Source organism: Gavia stellata, chromosome 5, assembly GCF_030936135.1.
Source record: "Gavia stellata isolate bGavSte3 chromosome 5, bGavSte3.hap2, whole genome shotgun sequence".
Classification (NCBI taxonomy): domain Eukaryota; kingdom Metazoa; phylum Chordata; class Aves; order Gaviiformes; family Gaviidae; genus Gavia; species Gavia stellata.
The window spans coordinates 10,258,789-10,285,239 of record NC_082598.1 but is presented as its reverse complement, the minus strand read 5'-3'; the positions used below and the strand labels follow the sequence as shown (position 1 = coordinate 10,285,239).

The 26,451-nt window shown below is 46.1% G+C and overlaps 3 protein-coding genes across 3 annotated transcripts; all 3 read right to left on the bottom strand.

Annotated features, from left to right (window-relative positions):
- Positions 1–229: 229 nt before the first annotated feature.
- Positions 230–4,960, bottom strand: LOC132317122 (E3 ubiquitin-protein ligase RNF4-like). The gene is made up of 8 exons (XM_059818134.1): positions 4,817–4,960; positions 4,165–4,288; positions 3,126–3,205; positions 2,126–2,135; positions 1,536–1,656; positions 1,235–1,243; positions 727–775; positions 230–379 (listed from the first exon to the last, which is right to left on the bottom strand). The coding sequence occupies exons 1-8, from the start codon at positions 4,823–4,825 to the stop codon at positions 230–232; spliced, it is 552 nt and encodes a 183-aa protein (XP_059674117.1). The 5' UTR covers positions 4,826–4,960.
- Positions 4,961–10,739: 5,779 nt separating this feature from the next.
- On the bottom strand, positions 10,740–15,198 carry LOC104252185 (E3 ubiquitin-protein ligase RNF4). Its single transcript, XM_059818139.1, is given in 8 exon segments — positions 10,740–10,889; positions 11,237–11,291; positions 11,926–11,955; positions 12,016–12,166; positions 12,636–12,645; positions 13,636–13,715; positions 14,475–14,598; positions 15,127–15,198. Coding segments are annotated over 8 exon segments (609 nt in total). The 5' UTR covers positions 15,136–15,198.
- Positions 15,199–20,791: 5,593 nt separating this feature from the next.
- LOC132317123 (E3 ubiquitin-protein ligase RNF4-like) lies at positions 20,792–25,206 on the bottom strand. Its single transcript, XM_059818136.1, is given in 8 exon segments — positions 20,792–20,941; positions 21,279–21,333; positions 21,968–21,997; positions 22,058–22,208; positions 22,676–22,685; positions 23,676–23,755; positions 24,515–24,638; positions 25,167–25,206. Coding segments are annotated over 8 exon segments (609 nt in total). The 5' UTR covers positions 25,176–25,206.
- Positions 25,207–26,451: the final 1,245 nt, after the last annotated feature.

Below are 26,451 nucleotides of genomic sequence, written 5' to 3'. Positions count from 1 at the left end.
TAGTTTAGAGACAGTCATAAATTTAACAATTATAACCAGGGACGCAACAGGAAGCAGCTTGGACCATAAAAAAGATGTCTATATACGGACAAGTTGTTGTCACAAAAAAAAACAAACCAGTTTTATTTGGATGTGTGCACAACCTGCTGCTCTTTAAATCTTCAGAGCAAGCAAAACATGACATCTTCCCCCAAAATCCAGTTGCGTCTGTCCTGAGAAACAGAGGTCCTCAGATATAAATGGGATGACACTCTGTGTGAGTGAGTGCCTTCCTGCACATTGGGCAAAAGTTGGCATTCCTCAGGGCCTCACGGAGGCACTGACTGCAGAAGACGTGGCCGCATTTGGTTGACGCAATCAGTCGTCCACTTTGCACAATCTGGAAGAAGAGAAACCGCAACAGGTATTTGGAGTAAAGAATTCAACTTTGCTGGTCTGTTGGCACCCGGCAAATAGGACTTGGAATATCCGGAATCAGTACGTGACTTCTTTACTAATAAGGAACCTAAAGATCTTTCAGTGCCATCCTGGCACGTGTTTCTCCCCCTGCGTACACCGCTAAGAAATGACTTTGAGTTGCAAGCTAGTTTCACCTTCAATCCAAGGTCTGCGCTTCAAGCCACCTGTCTGGAGCGTCCCACGTAACCCAACAGAGTTGCGCAGCTCACCCTCTGCCCCGCTCTGCCTCCGACAAAAAAGGAACGATGGCAACACGGGGATCCTTACCTTTGAGTAGCCATCCCTGCAAATCGGACAGCTAACGGTACCAGACGGCCTTGTGGGAGAGAGAACAAAACCAGAAAGAACACACATCCATTAATTTCACCGTGCATTGAGGGTTACCGATACATAAAACGTCACGCAATCATCCGGCTGCACACGCTAGCCACGACGCACTTCCTCTCAAGGTCCCTGAGCACCTTTAACGCCCTCAGTTTGTTGCATTTGCTAAGTAGTTAGGGCCTCCCTTACCTAAAGGCAACAGCGTCCTGGTTTTCATCGGGGGAAGATGCAGTTAGTCACCCTGCTCTATTGTTACAAGTAAGAGCAGTCTATAGCACTCTGCAGTACACGTATGGCGGTGTTAACCTTCAGCAGGTCATAAAGAAGAGTTTTGTAACAAAACCATCTAGCTGTCCTTTGGAAACCATTCTCGAAGTGAAAGCGGTTGTCAGAACCTAAAACCTCCCCTATTCTAATTTAGCAACATCCCAGCCCAGTAACATATTCATACCGAGAACTCCTTCCTTATAGAAACGCGTGATGACACAAAGTGTATTTTCAGACGGTGTGGCTGTGTCTTTTACATATTGCAAGCATTTCAGCGTCTCTCAAGCCATACCGTAAGATCCATTATCTAATGATCTCATGAACAACAGAAGAAAAGTTTGTGTTGGGGTTCTTTGGGAGTTTTTCTGAATGAGTTCTCTTCTAGAGATGCAAGCCTGAAGTTTTTGCACAGTAATCAAACGGAACCCAAAAGCGTGGGAAAAATCAGTTTCTACTGTCTATCAAAAATTAGACTTCAAAAAGACACTGTCTCTGTTACATACACATCATTATTTCTTGGTTCATCTTCCTCATCGCTAATCACTATACAGATGTCTGGCTGTCGCTGGCCTCTCAGTCTGGGATTTCTCCTTCGTCGTTGAGTCTCTGTAATTTAATTTTGGTACGTTAGATATATTATAAACTACACAGCCCTGGAAGTATCCTTGAAATGCAGGATTTTAAAGAGCCTGTAACTTTCTTCCTTAGTTCCTTCACTGCAATACAGGCTCAAGACGCCTTTCAACATTTTCTTATTCAAAGCAGATACTCCCGTGCTAATTGAAAGTTTTATCAACTTTGGGCTTACAGAACTTCTGTATTTGGAAAATAAGAAAACATATTTTGAGCAGCTTTGATGATGCATTTAATTTCAGATACATCCTACAACCTCTGATAGCGACTATCAAACACAGATTGCATCCATTCTCTAAGACGCTGGCCAGATACTTTAGCACTGTCCTCTGCCTTTTGGTAAATGCAGTTTCAATCCATGCTGCTCAAGTTCGTTGGAAAATTAAAAAAAAAAAATAAGTTTAGGACAATTGCCCTATTAATTGTAAAAACGTCGACTCACCTTCAACAATCTTGCATCAATACACATGGGAAGGGAGAGAAAAGAAAATACAATTAGACTTCGGTGTGTGCCCGCAGTATACATACAAACACCAGATAAGCTAAGCAGTTAGAACAAAACAAGCCATCTGACCAGCCACCTCCCCGCTCCCCAGCATCAGTACCCGGATTTAGGCTGGAGGAGATTCTTTCCCTCTTTCTCCCTCAAACGGGCAAATTCAGGTGTGATAGCCATAAACGCTTCAAATTGCATTAACAGCTGCTGAAGACAAAAGACGCCAAACCCGCTATCATCTTTGGTGGAACTAGAGCTGGGGCGATGCAGGTTATGCCGTAAAGTTCCAGGCCTGTCCTTTGCAAAGGCTCAGGAACAATCCCAGCAGGAGATACCCCCATGCTCTTCCTGCTGCCTGTTGCTGGTCCCGCACGGCAGCAGCGGCACCCCGAGACTGAGGTTATAAACTGGACTGGATCGAATACGACTCTTGCTTTAAAAATAGCAGTAGGAAAAAGTGGGTTGTTTTCAGACTTCTTGCAGCAATAAACTGAACTAGTCTGGACCACAGTCAGCCACGGTTGCGCTTGGCATCTCTCTGACAGGAGAGCCTTAAACCGACGCTGCAGCTCAACTCTTCATACTTGTGATGTCAAAGACAAACTGTTGTTACCTCCTTCACGGTTTATTTAAATCATTGGCCTATGCCTTTGATATATCGGGAATAGCTTCAACTTCAAATTGCATCTCCCTCTGTTACATTACCCACGACTGGTATCTATTCTCCCCGAGCTCTGGAGCAAAGAGCTATTTTAGATTACCCTCTAACTATCTGCAAGTGCACCTCCAGAGCAGCTTCGGTGTTGACCTGTAACGTGTGGCTTTCGTGCACCGACAAGTCAACTTTGACCTTAAAACTTATCCTTGAAGCCAGATTCTATCAGGGAGCACCATACAAACCTCATCTGACCACAAGATTTAGATAAGCGTGCCCTTCACTACTTACCACAACAGAATCATTGCGAGTTAGATCAACGACTACAGGATCCGAAGATTCACCCGTGAGATCTACTACTTCTTCAACAGCTTCAAAACATAATGTCAGAATCAAGATCAGAGATCGCAGAGGAATAAAGTTGCCTGCCACTACGTAAGAGGCTGAGGTACGATTCAACCTTGCCCTATCCCTCCTCTCTTCAGGAACGTATCCAACATTTCACTCAAGCTTTGTGCTCAACAATTGCACGTAGAGCATTACCACCGCTGCCTTCTGCAAGTTGCAATGCAAGAGGAACAGCAGCTGAGCTCCTCGTACAGTTCTGTTGTACGACAACAGCTTGTGGGAGGTACACAGCAACAGATTATTCATCTAAGAGAGGAGAATGTTTATCACACAGAACAAAACATGACTCATATAGGATATAATAACTTAACAATACTGTGCTGTAAATTTTGCTCTCATGTCTCTTCCAACCTTTCATAATCAAATGCACAGCAAAAACTGAAAAAGCTTTATAATTATGTCGAGACCAACAGTTACTTTTGATCTTTACTAGGATTTCAGAAGGAAATTTAAATATCTAATTAGGAGGTCAAGGAGGCTTTTTAAGTTCTGATACTTTTTGTAAAAGTGTACTGAGCAAGTACTGCCTCTCCCTTGAGGGACGGGGTATGACTAATGACAAACATTTAATTATACTCCTAAAACTTAGGAGTTCCCAAACTGAGTTTGCCACTACCTGTAGTGGCAGCTGCAGGAACTCCCAGCTCATCAGACTAGACATCCTGATGTTTGAGCGGTACTTGAGTACCTTTCTTACACAACTCATCTCTCACTAGTGGTGAATGTATCGCACCTCAGTAACAAACTCAAACAGTTGTCAGTAGCCATGTTGTTTATAGACCCCATACCAGACACTTTCTAAAATCAGAGGTTCCCTTCCTCCCCAGTAAAGGGCCTAGCAAATGGCAACAATACACGTTAAGTGGGACTCCAACCCTCCAGAAGCAATTTATGTCCTTCCCAAGTTAAAAAGAAAGCTTACCACTCTCCTCAAGTTCTATTGGCTCTGCTTCTGAAACCCTTCCTGCAGAAGAAGAAGCCATCAGCCTGTTCCGTTTCCGAGCTCGCCTAGAATTATCTGCTCCTCCACGGCGCTTCCGTTGAGTCTAAGGGAGAACGAAGCCTCAGCATTCTCTTGAGGAGTAATATTAACGTGGCCCTCATCTTTGCAGCACCAAAGAAGGCACACAAGGAGACACAGAACACTCCCCTGAAAGGCTGTAATATGCAACGAATGGTGGCATGGGTCGTTCCTCCCTGCACGCGTCCCATCAAGGAAAAGACATGGCCCCAGATCTCTTACCGGTTGGGTCACAAAGGAAAAACATATCGTGGCGGGCTGCAAACGAGAAGACTCGTTCGCAATGACATCGGATGTTAGCTTCCAGCCGACCATTGGAATCAGCCTGAGCTAAGGTTTTTGCTCACCTTGGAAGCATTTCTCAACTATTGCTAGCACCGAGAGAGATGAAAAGTCTTAAGCGTCACAGAACATGAAGTTACATGAGGTTTAGAGCGTAAACTCTAAACTGTGTTTGCAGTGTATTTACTGCAAACTCTTACAATCGTTTCTAGAAGTACCATAAACAACACGTTGTAAGAATCAGGTTTGCATTGAGTAGTAAAGTACTTACTGTGCTCATGGCGCTTCTTGATCTAAAACCTCAGAAAAAGCAGGAGGTGCAAATACCAAAAAATGGATTGCAAGGAAGCTGCAGCTATCAATTCCTTATCCTCCTTTAGGGAGTACACCGTTCAAAAGCCCCGATTTCTCCGTATCTGAGAACAATGTTCTTCCAAGCCTACAAGAAAAGAAGAGAGAAGATTACCTATCCGTAACGCTTGTTCTCTGAAATACACCCCCTCCCCAAGAGTCCCATTCCTGAGTCACCAGTTTCTGTCCAAAGCTGGAGGGGAAGTCCCAGAGTTTGGTAGCTGAGCCTCAGACACCTGCAGCTGGGCCTGAAGCCTCAGTCATTCTTACCCATTTCCTAAACACGACACCCGAATAAGCCAGTTTGCTAGCAAACCAGCAGAGTACTGAGGAATCCCAATGCAGTTTAACTGAAAGCAACTGCTTGGCTCTCGAGGCCACGTTTGTGGGTGGTACTGAAGTTCACATCTTAAAGCTTGCTGATGGTAAAATTAGCCTGTGTCCAACACACAATGGGGAGATGTGGGGAGGCAGTGGGGGCACCCCAAGCAGGTCAAGTAACTAATTTTAGAAGACAAGGCATTACAAATGAGTAAGGAATGTATTTCCTTTAATAGAAGTAGTAAAGTGGTTATAAAGCCTCAGAATCAAGCCCGCCAGACAGCTTGCATTTTACTGCACAAAAGACCAAACACAGGCCCTAACAGCCAACTCCGTGTCCAGTGACCGAGCCTACGGAAAGCTTTGTTACAAATCTGTCTTAAAAAAAAAAAAAATCACCTCTTGGTACACAGCTGCTTTTTCCTCCAGGGGTCTAAAACCATCTAGAACTGCCTGCCCCCGTATGTTTTTTAGAGGTCTGACAGCACAGAAGCCCCGGCAAGCCTTAGAGATGGTTAAGTAACGTCATCCAAAGAGAAGTCTTACTAGAGGCCTATTCCACTGCGGTCCAACAAAACAGAAGTCAAGGCAGAAATCCACTTGCTCCGGATACTGACCTTGACCTCCACTGCAAAGACCAGCACAGAGTCCTTCAGGAAGAGGGCACAGCCAGGAACAGGCTAAAGATGCTCCCTGAGCTGTGACAAAGCAAACCTCAGCGAACAAGCGTGAAGAAATGCATACGCAGGATCATCCACTGCTTTTGCGACAAAGCAGCTTGACTACTTGAGTCCTCCACGGTCCTGAACAACCTAGAAGCTTTAGCTCACTACTCTTGTCACGGTTCTGGATTATTACATCAGCTTAAAAGGCGCAAATTCCTGCAGATGGTATGGGCCCTTGTCTACTCTATGTCGACCAGGAATATTGTTGTCCCAGAAAAGGGATTGTGCGGAGCCGCTGCCAAGGTGTAGACATCATCTTATGGCCTCAAAGACAAAATGAAATAATGCCCAATGCCGGATTTCTGGAGTCGGTAGTTTCCAGGTGTTTACTCTTCCCTAAACAAGAGTTGTAGGGACTTCAGGCAAGACCTGACAAGAGCCCCAAAGGACACAGAAACACATCATCTAAAAGCATAAAATAAATCATAGAATCGTTTAGATTGGAAAAGACCTTTAAGGTCCTCAAGTCCGACCGTTAACCTAACCCTGCCAAGTCCACCACTAAACCGTGTCCATAAGCGCCTCATCCACATGTCTTTTAAATACCACCAGGGATGGTGACTCCACCACCTCCCTGGGCAGCCCGTTCCAATGCCTGACAACCCTTTTGGTGAAGACGGTTTTTCCTAATCTCCAATCTAAACCTCCCCTGGCACAACTTGAGGCCATTTCCTCTTGTCCTATCCCTTGTCACTTGGGAGAAGAGACCAGCACCCACCTCTCTGCAACCCCCTTTCAGGTAGTTGTAGAGAGCGATAAGGTCTCCCCTCAGCCTCCTCTTCTTCAGACTGAACAACCCCAGTTCCCTCAGCCGCTCCTCATCAGACTTGTGCTCCAGACCCCTCACCAGCTTCATTACCCTTCTCTGGACACGCTCCAGCACCTCAATGTCCTTCTTGTAGTGAGGGGCCCAAAACTGAACACAGGATTCGGGGGGCAGCCTCACCAGAGCCGAGTACAAGGGGACAATCACTTCCCTCCTCCTGCTGATACAGGCCAGGATGCCGTTGGCCTTCTTGGCCACCTGGGCACACTGCTGGCTCATATCCAGCCGGCTGTCAACCAACACCCCCAGGTCCTTTTCCGCCGGGCAGCTTTCCAGCCACTCATCCCCAAGCCTGTAGCCTTGCCTGGGGTTGTTGTGTCCCAAGTGCAGGACCCGGCACTTGGCCTTGTTGAACCTCATACAATTGGCCTGGGCCCATCGATCCAGCCTGTCCAGATCCCTCTGCAGAGCCTTCCGACCCTCCAGCAGATCAACGCTCCTGCCCAACTTGGTGTCATCTGCAAACTTATTGCAGGAGCACTCGGTCCCCTCGTCCAGACCCTTGACAAAGATATTAAACAGAACTGGCCCCAATACCGAGCCCGGGGGAACACCACTTGTGACCGGCCACCAGCTGGATTTAAATCCATTCACCACAACCCTTTGGGCCCGGCCAGCCAGCCAGTTTTTTACTCAGCAAAGAGTGCGCCCGTCCAAGCCGTGAGCAGCCAGTTTCTCCAGGAGAATGCTGCAGGAAACAGTGCCAAAATCCCTAACTACACAGGCCAGTGTATATCTGAGCAGTCCTCCGTCTCCTCTGGCTCCCACAAGCTTCACCATCTGTACCGAAGTCAGAAATGAAGGACTTCGAAGAGATCAAGAGGACTTGCACTAATGTTAGGTTTGAGCTAGGTGCATACCCCCGGGAGTTAAAAATCCATCTTACCAGAGCTTGGATGACCTTTGAAATCTCCTCATCACTCAAGCTCATTATGGGTTTTGGGATCTCCCCCTGCCCCCTTTTTTTGTTTGGTTTTTTGGGGGGTTTTTTGTTGTTGTTCTCTGTCTCAGTGGAAAGAGCAAAACTAATTAGGGGGCTTTGAACCTACTCTCAGATTAGGAAACACCGAGACCCCGCAGTGGGATGGAGCGGTGCTGGTAGTACATCATAACCTTGAGTTAAAGGAAGCCTGACTGATTTTTTTCCTCTTGAACTTTCTCTCTGTATTTCTTAAATCCCAAATCTTCAAGCCCCAAGATGGGTTGATGCAGAGTTTTAAGGAACACAAGACACCACTCATCAAAAGGCAGATTCTGGTCACAGCAGATGACATTTCCAGGACGGTTCTGCATAACCCCCTCCCCAAATAGGAACCTCATCAGTTTTGATCGTTTTAAGATTTCTGCTGCACGTGACGGGAAATGCTTTTTAAAAATCCTCTACACTTACACGTGGCGTTAACTCAAGAGGGTTTTTTGCAGACGTGAGCAAAGCGCCTGAAGTTCTCACCTGGGACGTAGAAGCCGAAGGCTCAGAGTTTGCTCCCTACCAGAGAAAGACGGGAACTGGCTTCCAGTCTCCTGCACCTCAGGGCAGGACTCGCCTGGGCAACCCTTTCCATAACATTCCGTCTCCAGGTGGTGCGGGTTCTCTTTGCAGCTCATTTTGGAACACTACCCAATAGGTAACCTGCAGCATCTACTTAGTTTGTTTGGAGAAGAAATAAAAGCAGCTTTACAGCGACTTTCAAACTGCTGCGTGCCTGGTCCTCTCCTCGGCATTCCTCCTCGCCCTCTCTCCAGCACAGTGTTTCATACGTGATGTGTGCAACAGGCGCCATGAGTGAGCTTCGTCAACAGCTTCACAGCAGCGAGATGTCCCAAGGCCCTGCCGTCCTTTACAGCGAGCCCTCTCTGCCGCCGGCTCCCGGGCTGCCCCCGCTCCCCCAGTCTCGAGCAGGACTGCACCCCGCCATCCCCTCATCACCCCCCTCCCAGGCAGCGCCTTTCTCCTTTTCCCCACACAACACACCCTGGCCAAAAGAACTAAAAGGCTTGCGGGTTTGGGGATTCCCCCGCCACCAAATCAGTTAATGCAGGGTGATTAAAGAAGGAGCGCTCCCGATTACCAGTTTGATTGTTTTATTTCCACCTGTTATAAAGAACTGTTTGCCTACCAGCAGAGTCCAACATAGACGGGACAGACAGACACAAATACAACTAAATACAGGGAAAACGGAACTATATAAAACAAGACATACATTTACATAACGAAAAATATCTTTATATTTTCTGTCCCTTCTGGCCAATGTGGAACATCACAGGAACTCAAATATTTAGGGGGGTGTGTGGTTTTTTTTTTCTCTAATAAAAAGCGTGTAGCACAATTGAGTATTTTTCCATGTACTGAGACTTAAAATTCTTTTTGAGATGCACAAAATCTGTGGCACTTCACAGGGTACATAAAAGGTAAAAACTTCTTTGTGAAGTATTTTATAGTTTGTGGTATCTGGATTTCCATTAGATCTCTTTACTGAGACACAAATTATAAAGTGATATTTACACGGAGGGAGTTGTGCAAAGTCATTTTAAGCTATGGCCAGTACACCACGAAAGATGCAGCACGGATACGTGACTCACCCGCAGCCCCAGAGGTAACCCCTTAAATCCTCTTCGTATCCTCCCTCTCGTGCAGTAGCCACCCCAGGAAAACTGGCCATAATTTTTTCTTTTTTTTTCTTTGTTAAGCTATTGGGAGAAAGCTGTTTCTGTGGCCCTTAAATACTGTGACAGTTTTAATGTTGGGCTGCTTCTCTTCATGCAACGAATGCTTTAAGCAATCTTCAGCACTGCTTCATCGTTCCCGTGGTTTTGGGGACCCAAATGCCAGCCGTTGTTGTCACCGCACTAAGACTGCGGTCTCGGGTTTATGTTGCCAATGGGAGCACGCAGTAACTAAAGGTGTGTAACTAACTTGTTAGCAGTTACCATATTGCCACAACGCAGAAACTGCCTATTCCTGACAACAGGGCTGGACCAAAGCTGTCCAAAGCAGGGCGGGGAAGGTATTGCATTTCTTAAGTCAGCCTTTATGGAACAAAACTCTGTCTGTATCACTACATCCGGAAGCATCCCTAAATATCCTAATAAAAAACCCCTTTAGTTTTGGGTTGCAGGTCGGCAGCAGGTTGTTTTATTGCATGACCCTGGTTGTCAATTTAATGTTGATTTATGCTAAAATGATCCATCGTTCCAGAACTTAGTCTGCTTGGGCACAGATGCTATAGCAGAAAGCAAGAGAGTCATGAGCCGCTTGTAGGATAAAACCAGAAGTGTAATGCAATGGCAAGCTGTTCATCTGTCTTTTGACAGGTAACTATTCCACATCTGTATGCGACGGTGGGAATAATTTAAAGAGTAAGAAATAACAAAATATTCAGACCCCTCTTATTTAAGCGTTAAAAAGGTAGGAGGAAATGGAATACAACATTTGGTTAGGGAGACGGAAATGAAAGGTGGCCATATCTAGGACAGTTAGGAGAACAGAAGAGTTTTAGGCTGGATATTAGGAAAAATTTCTTTACTGAGAGAGTGGTGAAGCATTGGAACAGGCTGTCCGGGGAAGTGGTGGAGTCACCCTCACTGGACGTGTTCAAGGAACGCGTGGACGTGGCATTGTGGGACATAGTTTAATGGTCATGGTGGTGTTGGGTTGACGGTTGGACTTGATGACCTTACAGGTCTTTTCCAACCTTAGTGATTCTGTGATTAGCTGCTTCCTTGCTGATTCAGGCTGCTGGTCTAGTTTAGAGACAGTCATAAATTTAACAATTATAACCAGGGACGCAACAGGAAGCAGCTTGGACCATAAAAAAGATGTCTATATACGGACAAGTTGTTTTCACAAAAAAAACCAAACCAGTTTTATTTGGATGTGTGCACAACCTGCTGCTCTTTAAATCTTCAGAGCAAGCAAAACATGACATTTTCCCCCAAAATCCAGTTGCGTCTGTCCTGAGAAACAGAGGTCCTCAGATATAAATGGGATGACACTCTGTGTGAGTGAGTGCCTTCCTGCACATTGGGCAAAAGTTGGCATTCCTCAGGGCCTCACGGAGGCACTGACTGCAGAAGACGTGGCCGCATTTGGTTGACGCAATCAGTCGTCCACTTTGCACAATCTGGAAGAAGAGAAACCGCAACAGGTATTTGGAGTAAAGAATTCAACTTTGCTGGTCTGTTGGCACCCGGCAAATAGGACTTGGAATATCCGGAATCAGTACGTTACTTCTTTACTAATAAGGAACCTAAAGATCTTTCAGTGCCATCCTGGCACGTGTTTCTCCCCCTGCGTACACCACTAAGAAATGACTTTGAGTTGCAAGCTAGTTTCACCTTCAATCCAAGGTCTGCGCTTCAAGCCACCTGTCTGGAGCGTCCCACGTAACCCAACAGAGTTGCGCAGCTCACCCTCTGCCCCGCTCTCCCTCCGACAAAAAAGGAACGATGGCAACACGGGGATCCTTACCTTTGAGTAGCCATCCCTGCAAATCGGACAGCTAACGGTACCAGACGGCCTTGTGGGAGAGAGAACAAAACCAGAAAGAACACACATCCATTAATTTCACCGTGCATTGAGGGTTACCGATACATAAAACGTCACGCAATCATCCGGCTGCACACACTAGCCACGATGCACTTCCTCTCAAGGTCCCTGAGCACCTTTAACGCCCTCAGTTTGTTGCATTTGCTAAGTAGTTAGGGTCTCCCTTACCTAAAGGCAACAGCGTCCTGGTTTTCATCGGGGGAAGATGCAGTTAGTCACCCTGCTCTATTGTTACAAGTAAGAGCAGTCTATAGCACTCTGCAGTACACGTATGGCGGTGTTAACCTTCAGCAGGTCATAAAGAAGAGTTTTGTAACAAAACCATCTAGCTGTCCTTTGGAAACCATTCTCGAAGTGAAAGCGGTTGTCAGAACCTAAAACCTCCCCTATTCTAATTTAGCAACATCCCAGCCCAGTAACATATTCATACTGAGAACTCCTTCCTTATAGAAACGCGTGATGACACAAAGTGTATTTTCAGAAGGTGTGGCTGTGTCTTTTACATATTGCAAGCATTTCAGCGTCTCTCAAGCCATACCGTAAGATCCATTATCTAATGATCTCATGAACAACAGAAGAAAAGTTTGTGTTGGGGTTCTTTGGGAGTTTTTCTGAATGAGTTCTCTTCTAGAGATGCAAGTCTGAAGTTTTTGCACAGTAATCAAACGGAACCCAAAAGCGTGGGAAAAATCAGTTTCTACTGTCTATCAAAAATTAGACTTCAAAAAGACACTGTCTCTGTTACATACACATCATTATTTCTTGGTTCATCTTCCTCATCGCTAATCACTATACAGATGTCTGGCTGTCGCTGGCCTCTCAGTCTGGGATTTCTCCTTCGTCGTTGAGTCTCTGTAATTTAATTTTGGTACGTTAGATATATTATAAACTACACAGCCCTGGAAGTATCCTTGAAATGCAGGATTTTAAAGAGCCTGTAACTTTCTTCCTTAGTTCCTTCACTGCAATACAGGCTCAAGACGCCTTTCAACATTTTCTTATTCAAAGCAGATACTCCCGTGCTAATTGAAAGTTTTATCAACTTTGGGCTTACAGAACTTCTGTATTTGGAAAATAAGAAAACATATTTTGAGCAGCTTTGATGATGCATTTAATTTCAGATAGATCCTACAAGCTCTGATAGCGACTATCAAACACAGATTGCATCCATTCTCTAAGACGCTGGCCAGATACTTTAGCACTGTCCTCTGCCTTTTGGTAAATGCAGTTTCAATCCATGCTGCTCAAGTTCGTTGGAAAATTAAAAAAAAAAAATAAGTTTAGGACAATTGCCCTATTAATTGTAAAAACGTCGACTCACCTTCAACAATCTTGCATCAATACACATGGGAAGGGAGAGAAAAGAAAATACAATTAGACTTCGGTGTGCGCCCGCAGTATACATACAAACACCAGATAAGCTAAGCAGTTAGAACAAAACAAGCCATCTGACCACCCGCCTCCCCGCTCCCCAGCATCAGTACCCGGATTTAGGCTGGAGGAGATTCTTTCCCTCTTTCTCCCTCAAACGGGCAAATTCAGGTGTGATAGCCATAAACGCTTCAAATTGCATTAACAGCTGCTGAAGACAAAAAACCCCAAACCCGCTATCATCTTTGGTGGAACTAGAGCTGGGGCGATGCAGGTTATGCTGTAAAGTTCCAGGCCTGTCCTTTGCAAAGGCTCAGGAACAATCCCAGCAGGAGATACCCCCATGCTCTTCCTGCTGCCTGTTGCTGGTCCCGCACGGCAGCAGCGGCACCCTGAGACTGAGGTTATAAACTGGACTGGATCGAATACGACTCTTGCTTTAAAAATAGCAGTAGGAAAAAGTGGGTTGTTTTCAGACTTCTTGCAGCAATAAACTGAACTAGTCTGGACCACAGTCAGCCACGGTTGCGCTTGGCATCTCTCTGACAGGAGAGCCTTAAACCGATGCTGCAGCTGAACTCTTCATACTTGTGATGTCAAAGACAAACTGTTGTTACCTCCTTCACGGTTTATTTAAATCATTGGCCTATGCCTTTGATATATCGGGAATAGCTTCAACTTCAAATTGCATCTCCCTCTGTTACATTACCCACGACTGGTATCTATTCTCCCCGAGCTCTGGAGCAAAGAGCTATTTTAGATTACCCTCTAACTATCTGCAAGTGCACCTCCAGAGCAGCTTCGGTGTTGACCTGTAACGTGTGGCTTTCGTGCACTGACAAGTCAACTTTGACCTTAAAACTTATCCTTGAAGCCAGATTCTATCAGGGAGCACCATACAAACCTCATCTGACCACAAGATTTAGATAAGCGTGCCATTCACTACTTACCACAACAGAATGATTGCGAGTTAGATCAACGACTACAGGATCCGAAGATTCACCCGTGAGATCTACTACTTCTTCAACAGCTTCAAAACACAATGTCAGAATCAAGATCAGAGATCGCAGAGGAATAAAGTTGCCTGCCACTACGTAAGAGGCTGAGGTACGATTCAACCTTGCCCTATCCCTCCTCTCTTCAGGAACGTATCCAACATTTCACTCAAGCTTTGTGCTCAACAATTGCACGTAGAGCATTACCACGGCTGCCTTCTGCAAGTTGCAATGCAAGAGGAACAGCAGCTGAGCTCCTCGTACAGTTCTGTTGTACGACAACAGCTTGTGGGAGGTACACAGCAACAGATTATTCATCTAAGAGAGGAGAATGTTTATCACACAGAATAAAACCTGGATCATCTAGGATGTAATAATTTTAGAGTGCCATACCGTACATGTTCTCTTGAGGGACGGGGTATGACTAATGACAAACATTTAATTATACTCCTAAAACTTAGGAGTTCCCAAACTGAGTTTGCCACTACCTGTAGTGGCAGCTGCAGGAACTCCCAGCTCATCAGACTAGACATCCTGATGTTTGAGCGGTACTTGAGTACCTTTCTTACACAACTCATCTCTCACTAGTGGTGAATGTATCGCACCTCAGTAACAAACTCAAACAGCTGTCAGTAGCCGTGTTGTTTATAGACGCCATACCAGACACTTTCTAAAATCAGAGGTTCCCTTCCTCCCCAGTAAAGGGCCTAGCAAATGGCAACAATACACGTTAAGTGGGACCCCAACCCTCCAGAAGCAATTTATGTCCTTCCCAAGTTAAAAAGAAAGCTTACCACTCTCCTCAAGTTCTATTGGCTCTGCTTCTGAAACCCTTCCTGCAGAAGAAGAAGCCATCAGCCTGTTCCGTTTCCGAGCTCGCCTAGAATTATCTGCTCCTCCACGGCGCTTCCGTTGAGTCTAAGGGAGAACGAAGCCTCAGCATTCTCTTGAGGAGTAATATTAACGTGGCCCTCATCTTTGCAGCACCAAAGAAGGCACACAAGGAGACACAGAACACTCCCCTGAAAGGCTGTAATATGCAACGAATGGTGGCATGGGTCGTTCCTCCCTGCACGCGTCCCATCAAGGAAAAGACATGGCCCAAGATCTCTTACCGGTTGGGTCACAAAGGAAAAACATATCGTGGCGGGCTGCAAACGAGAAGACTCGTTCGCAATGACATTGGATGTTAGCTTCCAGCCGACCATTGGAATCAGCCTGAGCTAAGGTTTTTGCTCACCTTGGAAGCATTTCTCAACTATTGCTAGCACCGAGAGAGATGAAAAGTCTTAAGCGTCACAGAACATGAAGTTACATGAGGTTTACAGCGTAAACTGTAAACTGTGTTTGCAGTGTATTTACTGCAAACTCTTACAATCGTTTCTAGAAGTACCATAAACAACACGTTGTAAGAATCAGGTTTGCATTGAGTAGTAAAGTACTTACTGTGCTCATGGCGCTTCTTGATCTAAAACCTCAGAAAAAGCAAGAGGTGCAAATACCAAAAAATGGATTGCAAGGAAGCTGCAGCTATCAATTCCTTATCCTCCTTTAGGGAGTACACCGTTCAAAAGCCCCGATTTCTCCGTATCTGAGAACAATGTTCTTCCAAGCCTACAAGAAAAGAAGAGAGAAGATTACCTATCCGTAACGCTTGTTCTCTGAAATACACCCCCTCCCCAAGAGTCCCATTCCTGAGTCACCAGTTTCTGTCCAAAGCTGGAGGGGAAGTCCCAGAGTTTGGTAGCTGAGCCTCAGACACCTGCAGCTGGGCCTGAAGCCTCAGTCATTCTTACCCATTTCCTAAACACGACACCCGAATAAGCCAGTTTGCTAGCAAACCAGCAAAGTACTGAGGAATCCCAATGCAGTTTAACTGAAAGCAACTGCTTGGCTCTCGAGGCCACGTTTGTGGGTGGTACTGAAGTTCACATCTTAAAGCTTGCTGATGGTAAAATTAGCCTGTGTCCAACACACAATGGGGAGATGTGGGGAGGCAGTGGGGGCACCCCAAGCAGGTCAAGTAACTAATTTTAGAAGACAAGGCATTACAAATGAGTAGGGAATATATTTCCTTTAATAGAAGTAGTAAAGTGGTTATAAAGCCTCAGAATCAAGCCCGCCAGACAGCTTGCATTTTACTGCACAAAAGACCAAACACAGGCCCTAACAGCCAACTCCGTGTCCAGTGACCGAGCCTACGGAAAGCTTTGTTACAAATCTGTCTTAAAAAAAAAAAATCACCTCTTGGTACACAGCTGCTTTTTCCTCCAGGGGTCTAAAACCATCTAGAACTGCCTGCCCCCGTATGTTTTTTAGAGGTCTGACAGCACAGAAGCCCCGGCAAGCCTTAGAGATGGTTAAGTAACGTCATCCAAAGAGAAGTCTTACTAGAGGCCTATTCCACTGCGGTCCAACAAAACAGAAGTCAAGGCAGAAATCCACTTGCTCCGGATACTGACCTTGACCTCCACTGCAAAGACCAGCACAGAGTCCTTCAGGAAGAGGGCACAGCCAGGAACAGGCTAAAGATGCTCCCTGAGCTGTGACAAAGCAAACCTCAGCGAACAAGCGTGAAGAAATGCATACGCAGGATCATCCACTGCTTTTGCGACAAAGCAGCTTGACTACTTGAGTCCTCCACGGTCCTGAACAACCTAGAAGCTTTAGCTCACTACTCTTGTCACGGTTCTGGATTATTACATCAGCTTAAAAGGCGCAAATTCCTGCAGATGGTATGGGCCCTTGTCTACTCTATGTCGACCAGGAATATTGTTGTCCCAGAAAAGGGATTGTGCGGAGCCGCTGTCAAGGTGTAGACATCATCTTATGGCCTCAAAGACAAAATGAAATAATGCCCAATGCCGGATTTCTGGAGTCGGTAGTTTCCAGGTGTTTACTCTTCCCTAAACAAGAGTTGTAGGGACTTCAGGCAAGACCTGACAAGAGCCCCAAAGGACACAGAAACACATCATCTAAAAGCATAAAATAAATCATAGAATCGTTTAGATTGGAAAAGACCTTTAAGGTCCTCAAGTCCGACCGTTAACCTAACCCTGCCAAGTCCACCACTAAACCGTGTCCATAAGCGCCTCATCCACATGTCTTTTAAATACCACCAGGGATGGTGACTCCACCACCTCCCTGGGCAGCCCGTTCCAATGCCTGACAACCCTTTTGGTGAAGACGGTTTTTCCTAATCTCCAATCTAAACCTCCCCTGGCACAACTTGAGGCCATTTCCTCTTGTCCTATCCCTTGTCACTTGGGAGAAGAGACCAACACCCACCTCTCTGCAACCCCCTTTCAGGTAGTTGTAGAGAGCGATAAGGTCTCCCCTCAGCCTCCTCTTCTCCAGACTGAACAACCCCAGTTCCCTCAGCCGCTCCTCATAAGACTTGTGCTCCAGACCCCTCACCAGCTTCATTACCCTTCTCTGGACACGCTCCAGCACCTCAATGTCCTTCTTGTAGTGAGGGGCCCAAAACTGAACACAGGATTCGGGGGGCAGCCTCACCAGAGCCGAGTACAAGGGGACAATCACTTCCCTCCTCCTGCTGATACAGGCCAGGATGCCGTTGGCCTTCTTGGCCACCTGGGCACACTGCTGGCTCATATCCAGCCGGCTGTCGACCAACACCCCCAGGTCCTTTTCCGCCGGGCAGCTTTCCAGCCACTCATCCCCAAGCCTGTAGCGTTGCCTGGGGTTGTTGTGTCCCAAGTGCAGGACCCAGCACTTGGCCTTATTGAACCTCATACAATTGGCCTGGGCCCATCGATCCAGCCTGTCCAGATCCCTCTGCAGAGCCTTCCGACCCTCCAGCAGATCAACGCTCCTGCCCAACTTGGTGTCATCTGCAAACTTATTGCAGGAGCACTCGGTCCCCTCGTCCAGACCCTTGACAAAGATATTAAACAGAACTGGCCCCAATACCGAGCCCTGGGGAACACCACTTGTGACCGGCCACCAGCTGGATTTAAATCCATTCACCACAACCCTTTGGGCCCGGCCAGCCAGCCAGTTTTTTACTCAGCAAAGAGTGCGCCCGTCCAAGCCGTGAGCAGCCAGTTTCTCCAGGAGAATGCTGCAGGAAACAGTGCCAAAATCCCTAACTACACAGGCCAGTGTATATCTGAGCAGTCCTCCGTCTCCTCTGGCTCCCACAAGCTTCACCATCTGTACCGAAGTCAGAAATGAAGGACTTCGAAGAGATCAAGAGGGCTTGCACTAATGTTAGGTTTGAGCTAGGTGCATACCCCCGGGAGTTAAAAAGCCGTCTTACCAGAGCTTGGATGACCTTTGAAATCTCCTCATCACTCAAGCTCATTATGGGTTTTGGGATCTCCCCCTGCCCCCCTTTTTTTGTTTGGGTTTTTGGGGGGGGTTTTGTTGTTGTTCTCTGTCTCTGACATTTCCAGGATGGTTCTGGATAACCCCCTCCCCAAATAGGAACCTCATCAGTTTTGATCGTTTTAAGATTTCTGCTGCACGTGACGGGAAATGCTTTTTAAAAATCCTCTACGCTTACACGTGGCGTTAACTCAAGAGGGTTTTTTGCAGACGTGAGCAAAGCGCCTGAAGTTCTCACCTGGGACGTAGAAGCCGAAGGCTCAGAGTTTGCTCCCTACCAGAGAAAGACGGGAACTGGCTTCCAGTCTCCTGCACCTCAGGGCAGGACTCGCCTGGGCAACCCTTTCCATAACATTCCGTCTCCAGGGGCGCGGGTTCTCTTTGCAGCTCATTTTGGAACACTACGGAATAGGTAACCTGCAGCATCTACTTAGTTTGTTTGGAGAAGAAATAAAAGCAGCTTTACAGCGACTTTCAAACCGCTGCGTGCCTGGTCCTCTCCTCGGCATTCCTCCTCGCCCTCTCTCCAGCACAGTGTTTCATACATGATGTGTGCAACAGGCGCCATGAGTGAGCTTCGTCAACAGCTTCACAGCAGCGAGATGTCCCAAGGCCCTGCCGTCCTTTACAGCGAGCCCTCTCTGCCGCCGGCTCCCGGGCTGCCCCCGCTCCCCCAGTCTCGAGCAGGACTGCACCCCGCCATCCCCTCATCACCCCCCTCCCAGGCAGCGCCTTTCTCCTTTTCCCCACACAACACACCCTGGCCAAAAGAACTAAAAGGCTTGCGGGTTTGGGGATTCCCCCGCCACCAAATCAGTTAATGCAGGGTGATTAAAGAAGGAGCGCTCCCGATTACCAGTTTGATTGTTTTATTTCCACCTGTTATAAAGAACTGTTTGCCTACCAGCAGAGTCCAACATAGACGGGACAGACAGACACAAATACAACTAAATACAGGGAAAACGGAACTATATACAACAAGACATACATTTACATAACGAAAAATATCTTTATATTTTCTATCACTTCTGGCCAATGTGGAACATCACAGGAACTCAAATATTTGGGGGTGGGGGCGGTGGGGTTTTTTTCTCTAATAAAAAGCGTGTAGCACAATTGAGTATTTTTCCATGTACTGAGACTTAAAATTCTTTTTGAGATGCACAAAATCTGTGGCACTTCACAGGGTACATAAAAGGTAAAAACTTCTTTGTGAAGTATTTTATAGTTTGTGGTATCTGGATTTCCATTAGATCTCTTTACTGAGACACAAATTATAAAGTGATATTTACACGGAGGGAGTTGTGCAAAGTCGTTTTAGGGTATGGACAGTACACCACGAAAGATGCAGCACGGATATGTGACTCACCCGCAGCCCCAGAGGTAACCCCTTAAATCCTCTTTGCATCCTCCTTCTCGTGCAGTAGCCACCCCAGGAAAACTGGCCATAATTTTTTCTTTTTTTTTTCTTTGTTAAGCTATTGGGAGAAAGCTGTTTCTGTGGCCCTCAAATACTGTGACAGTTTTAATGTTGGGCTGCTTCTCTTCATGCAACGAATGCTTTAAGCAATCTTCAGCACTGCTTCATCGTTCCCGTGGTTTTGGGGACCCAAATGCCAGCCGTTGTTGTCACCGCACCAAGACTGCGGTCTCGGGTTTATGTTGCCAATGGGAGCACGCAGTAACTAAAGGTGTGTAACTAACTTGTTAGCAGTTACCATATTGCCACAACGCAGAAACTGCCTATTCCTGACAACAGGGCTGGACCAAAGCTGTCCAAAGCAGGGCGGGGAAGGTATTGCATTTCTTAAGTCAGCCTTTATGGAACAAAACTCTGTCTGTATCACTACATCCGGAAGCATCCCTAAATATCCTAATAAAAAACCCCTTTAGTTTTGGGTTGCAGGTCGGCAGCAGGTTGTTTTATTGCATGACCCTGGTTGTCAATTTAATGTTGATTTATGCTAAAATGATCCATCGTTCCAGAACTTAGTCTGCTTGGGCACAGATGCTATAGCAGAAAGCAAGAGAGTCATGAGCCGCTTGTAGGATAAAACCAGAAGTGTAATGCAATGGCAAGCTGTTCATCTGTCTTTTGACAGGTAACTATTCCACATCTGTATGCGACGGTGGGAATAATTTAAAGAGTAAGAAATAACAAAATATTCAGACCCCTCTTATTTAAGCATTAAAAAAGTAGGAGGAAATGGAATACAACATTTGGTTAGGGAGAAGGAAATGAAAGGTGGCCATATCTAGGACAGTTAGGAGAACAGAAGAGTTTTAGGCTGGATATTAGGAAAAATTTCTTTACTGAGAGAGTGGTGAAGCATTGGAACAGGCTGTCCGGGGAAGTGGTGGAGTCACCCTCACTGGACGTGTTCAAGGAACGCGTGGACGTGGCATTGTGGGACATAGATTAATGGTCATGGTGGTGTTGGGTTGATGGTTGGACTTGATGACCTTACAGGTCTTTTCCAACCTTAGTGATTCTGTGATTAGCTGCTTCCTTGCTGATTCAGTCTGCTGGTCTAGTTTAGAGACAGTCATAAATTTAACAATTATAACCAGGGACGCAACAGGAAGCAGCTTGGACCATAAAAAAGATGTCTATATACGGACAAGTTGTTGTCACAAAAAAAAACAAACCAGTTTTATTTGGATGTGTGCACAACCTGCTGCTCTTTAAATCTTCAGAGCAAGCAAGACATGACATCTTCCCCCAAAATCCAGTTGCATCTGTCCTGAGAAACAGAGGTCCTCAGATATAAATGGGATGACACTCTGTGTGAGTGAGTGCCTTCCTGCACATTGGGCAAAAGTTGGCATTCCTCAGGGCCTCACGGAGGCACTGACTGCAGAAGACGTGGCCGCATTTGGTTGACGCAATCAGTCGTCCACTTTGCACAATCTGGAAGAAGAGAAACCGCAACAGGTATTTGGAGTAAAGAATTCAACTTTGCTGGTCTGTTGGCACCAGGCAAATAGGACTTGGAATATCCGGAATCAGTACGTTACTTCTTTACTAATAAGGAACCTAAAGATCTTTCAGTGCCATCCTGGCACGTGTTTCTCCCCCTGCGTACACCACTAAGAAATGACTTTGAGTTGCAAGCTAGTTTCACCTTCAATCCAAGGTCTGCGCTTCAAGCCACCTGTCTGGAGCGTCCCACGTAACCCAACAGAGTTGCGCAGCTCACCCTCTGCCTCCGACAAAAAAGGAACGATGGCAACACGGGGATCCTTACCTTTGAGTAGCCATCCCTGCAAATCGGACAGCTAACGGTACCAGACGGCCTTGTGGGAGAGAGAACAAAACCAGAAAGAACACACATCCATTAATTTCACCGTGCATTGAGGGTTACCGATACATAAAACGTCACGCAATCATCCGGCTGCACACACTAGCCACGATGCACTTCCTCTCAAGGTCCCTGAGCACCTTTAACGCCCTCAGTTTGTTGCATTTGCTAAGTAGTTAGGGTCTCCCTTACCTAAAGGCAACAGCGTCCTGGTTTTCATCGGGGGAAGATGCAGTTAGTCACCCTGCTCTATTGTTACAAGTAAGAGCAGTCTATAGCACTCTGCAGTACACGTATGGCGGTGTTAACCTTCAGCAGGTCATAAAGAAGAGTTTTGTAACAAAACCATCTAGCTGTCCTTTGGAAACCATTCTCGAAGTGAAAGCGGTTGTCAGAACCTAAAACCTCCCCTATTCTAATTTAGCAACATCCCAGCCCAGTAACATATTCATACTGAGAACTCCTTCCTTATAGAAACGCGTGATGACACAAAGTGTATTTTCAGAAGGTGTGGCTGTGTCTTTTACATATTGCAAGCATTTCAGCGTCTCTCAAGCCATACCGTAAGATCCATTATCTAATGATCTCATGAACAACAGAAGAAAAGTTTGTGTTGGGGTTCTTTGGGAGTTTTTCTGAATGAGTTCTCTTCTAGAGATGCAAGTCTGAAGTTTTTGCACAGTAATCAAACGGAACCCAAAAGCGTGGGAAAAATCAGTTTCTACTGTCTATCAAAAATTAGACTTCAAAAAGACACTGTCTCTGTTACATACACATCATTATTTCTTGGTTCATCTTCCTCATCGCTAATCACTATACAGATGTCTGGCTGTCGCTGGCCTCTCAGTCTGGGATTTCTCCTTCGTCGTTGAGTCTCTGTAATTTAATTTTGGTACGTTAGATATATTATAAACTACACAGCCCTGGAAGTATCCTTGAAATGCAGGATTTTAAAGAGCTTGTAACTTTCTTCCTTAGTTCCTTCACTGCAATACAGGCTCAAGACGCCTTTCAACATTTTCTTATTCAAAGCAGATACTCCCGTGCTAATTGAAAGTTTTATCAACTTTGGGCTTACAGAACTTCTGTATTTGGAAAATAAGAAAACATATTTTGAGCAGCTTTGATGATGCATTTAATTTCAGATACATCCTACAAGCTCTGATAGCGACTATCAAACACAGATTGCATCCATTCTCTAAGACGCTGGCCAGATTCTTTAGCGCTGTCCTCTGCCTTTTGGTAAATGCAGTTTCAATCCATGCTGCTCAAGTTCGTTGGAAAATTAAAAAAAAAATAAGTTTAGGACAATTGCCCTATTAATTGTAAAAACGTCGACTCACCTTCAACAATCTTGCATCAATACACATGGGAAGGGAGAGAAAAGAAAATACAATTAGACTTCGGTGTGCGCCCGCAGTATACATACAAACACCAGATAAGCTAAGCAGTTAGAACAAAACAAGCCATCTGACCACCCGCCTCCCCGCTCCCCAGCATCAGTACCCGGATTTAGGCTGGAGGAGATTCTTTCCCTCTTTCTCCCTCAAACGGGCAAATTCAGGTGTGATAGCCATAAACGCTTCAAATTGCATTAACAGCTGCTGAAGACAAAAAACGTCAAACCCGCTATCATCTTTGGTGGAACCAGAGCTGGGGCGATGCAGGTTATGCTGTAAAGTTCCAGGCCTGTCCTTTGCAAAGGCTCAGGAACAATCCCAGCAGGAGATACCCCCATGCTCTTCCTGCTGCCTGTTGCTGGTCCCGCACGGCAGCAGCGGCACCCCGAGACTGAGGTTATAAACTGGACTGGATCGAATACGACTCTTGCTTTAAAAATAGCAGTAGGAAAAAGTGGGTTGTTTTCAGACTTCTTGCAGCAATAAACTGAACTAGTCTGGACCACAGTCAGCCACGGTTGCGCTTGGCATCTCTCTGACAGGAGAGCCTTAAACCGACGCTGCAGCTCAACTCTTCATACTTGTGACGTCAAAGACTAACTGTTGTTACCTCCTTCACGGTTTATTTAAATCATTGGCCTATGCCTTTGATATATCGGGAATAGCTTCAACTTCAAATTGCATCTCCCTCTGTTACATTACCCACGACTGGTATCTATTCTCCCCGAGCTCTGGAGCAAAGAGCTATTTTAGATTACCCTCTAACTATCTGCAAGTGCACCTCCAGAGCAGCTTCGGTGTTGACCTGTAACGTGTGGCTTTCGTGCACCGACAAGTCAACTTTGACCTTAAAACTTATCCTTGAAGCCAGATTCTATCAGGGAGCACCATACAAACCTCATCTGACCACAAGATTTAGATAAGCGTGCCATTCAGTACTTACCACAACAGAATCATTGCGAGTTAGATCAACAACTACAGGATCCGAAGATTCACCCGTGAGATCTACCACTTCTTCAACAGCTTCAAAACACAATGTCAGAATCAAGATCAGAGATCGCAGAGGAATAAAGTTGCCTGCCACTACGTAAGAGGCTGAGGTACGATTCAACCTTGCCCTATCCCTCCTCTTTTCAGGAACGTATCCAACATTTCACTCAAGCTTTGTGCTCAACAATTGCACGTAGAGCATTACCACGGCTGCCTTCTGCAAGTTGCAATGCAAGAGGAACAGCAGCTGAGCTCCTCGTACAGTTCTGTTGTACGACAACAGCTTGTGGGAGGTACACAGCAACAGATTATTCATCTAAGAGAGGAGAATGTTTATCACACAGAATAAAACCTGGATCATCTAGGATGTAATAATTTTAGAGTGCCATACCGTACATGTTCTCTTGAGGGACGGGGTATGACTAATGACAAACATTTAATTATACTCCTAAAACTTAGGAGTTCCCAAACTGAGTTTGCCACTACCTGTAGTGGCAGCTGCAGGAACTCCCAGCTCATCAGACTAGACATCCTGATGTTTGAGCGGTACTTGAGTACCTTTCTTACACAACTCATCTCTCACTAGTGGTGAATGTATCGCACCTCAGTAACAAACTCAAACAGTTGTCAGTAGCCGTGTTGTTTATAGACGCCATACCAGACACTTTCTAAAATCAGAGGTTCCCTTCCTCCCCAGTAAAGGGCCTAGCAAATGGCAACAATACACGTTAAGTGGGACTCCAACCCTCCAGAAGCAATTTATGTCCTTCCCAAGTTAAAAAGAAAGCTTACCACTCTCCTCAAGTTCTATTGGCTCTGCTTCTGAAACCCTTCCTGCAGCAGAAGAAGCCATCAGCCTGTTCCGTTTCCGAGCTCGCCTAGAATTATCTGCTCCTCCACGGCGCTTCCGTTGAGTCTAAGGGAGAACGAAGCCTCAGCATTCTCTTGAGGAGTAATATTAACATGGCCCTCATCTTTGCAGCACCAAAGAAGGCACACAAGGAGACACAGAACACTCCCCTGAAAGGCTGTAATATGCAACGAATGGTGGCATGGGTCGTTCCTCCCTGCACGCGTCCCATCAAGGAAAAGACATGGCCCCAGATCTCTTACCGGTTGGGTCACAAAGGAAAAACATATCGTGGCGGGCTGCAAACGAGAAGACTCGTTCGCAATGACATTGGATGTTAGCTTCCAGCCGACCATTGGAATCAGCCTGAGCTAAGGTTTTTGCTCACCTTGGAAGCATTTCTCAACTATTGCTAGCACCGAGAGAGATGAAAAGTCTTAAGCGTCACAGAACATGAAGTTACATGAGGTTTACAGCGTAAACTGTAAACTGTGTTTGCAGTGTATTTACTGCAAACTCTTACAATCGTTTCTAGAAGTACCATAAACAACACGTTGTAAGAATCAGGTTTGCATTGAGTAGTAAACTACTTACTGTGCTCATGGCGCTTCTTGATCTAAAACCTCAGAAAAAGCAAGAGGTGCAAATACCAAAAAATGGATTGCAAGGAAGCTGCAGCTATCAATTCCTTATCCTCCTTTAGGGAGTACACCGTTCAAAAGCCCCTATTTCTCCGTATCTGAGAACAATGTTCTTCCAAGCCTACAAGAAAAGAAGAGAGAAGATTACCTATCCGTAACGCTTGTTCTCTGAAATACACCCCCTCCCCAAGAGTCCCATTCCTGAGTCACCAGTTTCTGTCCAAAGCTGGAGGGGAAGTCCCAGAGTTTGGTAGCTGAGCCTCAGACACCTGGCAGCTGGGCCTGAAGCCTCAGTCATTCTTACCCATTTCACAGAATCACAGAATCAGTACGGTTGGAAAAGACCTGTAAGATCATCGAGTCCAACCTGGGGCGGGGGGGGGAAAAAAAAAAAAAAAAAAAAAAAAAAAAAACCAACACAACACACAACATCAAAAAACCCACAAAAAAAAAAAAAAAAAACAAAAAAAAAAAAAAAACCACAACACAACCACAAAACCCACGCCACACAACAACAATAACAAGCCACAACCCACCCAACACCACACAGCACCATGTCCATCAAGCTACATCCCACAATGCCACATCCACACGCTCCTTGAATACCTCCAGGGAGGGTGACTCTACCACCTCCCTGGGCAGCCTATTCCAGTGTTTCACCACTCTCTCAGTGAAGAACTTTTTCCTAATGTCTAGCCTGAACCTCCCCTGTCGCAACTTGAGGCCATTTCCTCTAGTCCTGTCACTATTCACTTGGGAGAAGAGACCAACACCCACCTCTCTGCAACCCCCTTTCAGGTAGTTGTAGAGAGCGATGAGGTCTCCCCTCAGCCTCCTCTTCTCCAGGCTAAACAACCCCAGCTCGCTCAGCCGCTCCTCATAAGACTTGTGTTCCAGACCCCTCACCAGCTTCGTCGCCCTTCTCTGGACACGCTCCAGCACCTCAATGTCCTTCTTGTAGTGAGGGGCCCAAAACTGAACACAGTATTCGAGGTGCGGCCTCACCAGAGCCGAGTACAGAGGCATGATCACCTCCCTGCTCCTGCTGGCCACACCATTTCTGATGCAAGCCAGGATGCCGTTGGCCTTCTTGGCCACCTGGGCACACTGCTGGCTCATATTCAGCCGGGTGTCGATCAACACCCCCAGGTCCTTTTCTGCAGGGGAACTTTCCAGCCACTCATCCCCAAGCCTGTAGCGTTGCCTGGGGTTGTTGTGGCCGAAGTGTAGAACCCGGC

Excerpts from the sequence above, each read along its gene's own strand:
- LOC132317122 (XM_059818134.1), bottom strand. Across the intron at positions 3,206-4,164 it reads AATAGAACTTGAGGAGAGTG|CTGTTGAAGAAGTAGTAGAT; the intron begins GTAAGCTTTCTT and ends TATGTTTTGAAG. Across the intron at positions 380-726 it reads GCAGGGATGGCTACTCAAAG|ATTGTGCAAAGTGGACGACT; the intron begins GTAAGGATCCCC and ends CTCTTCTTCCAG.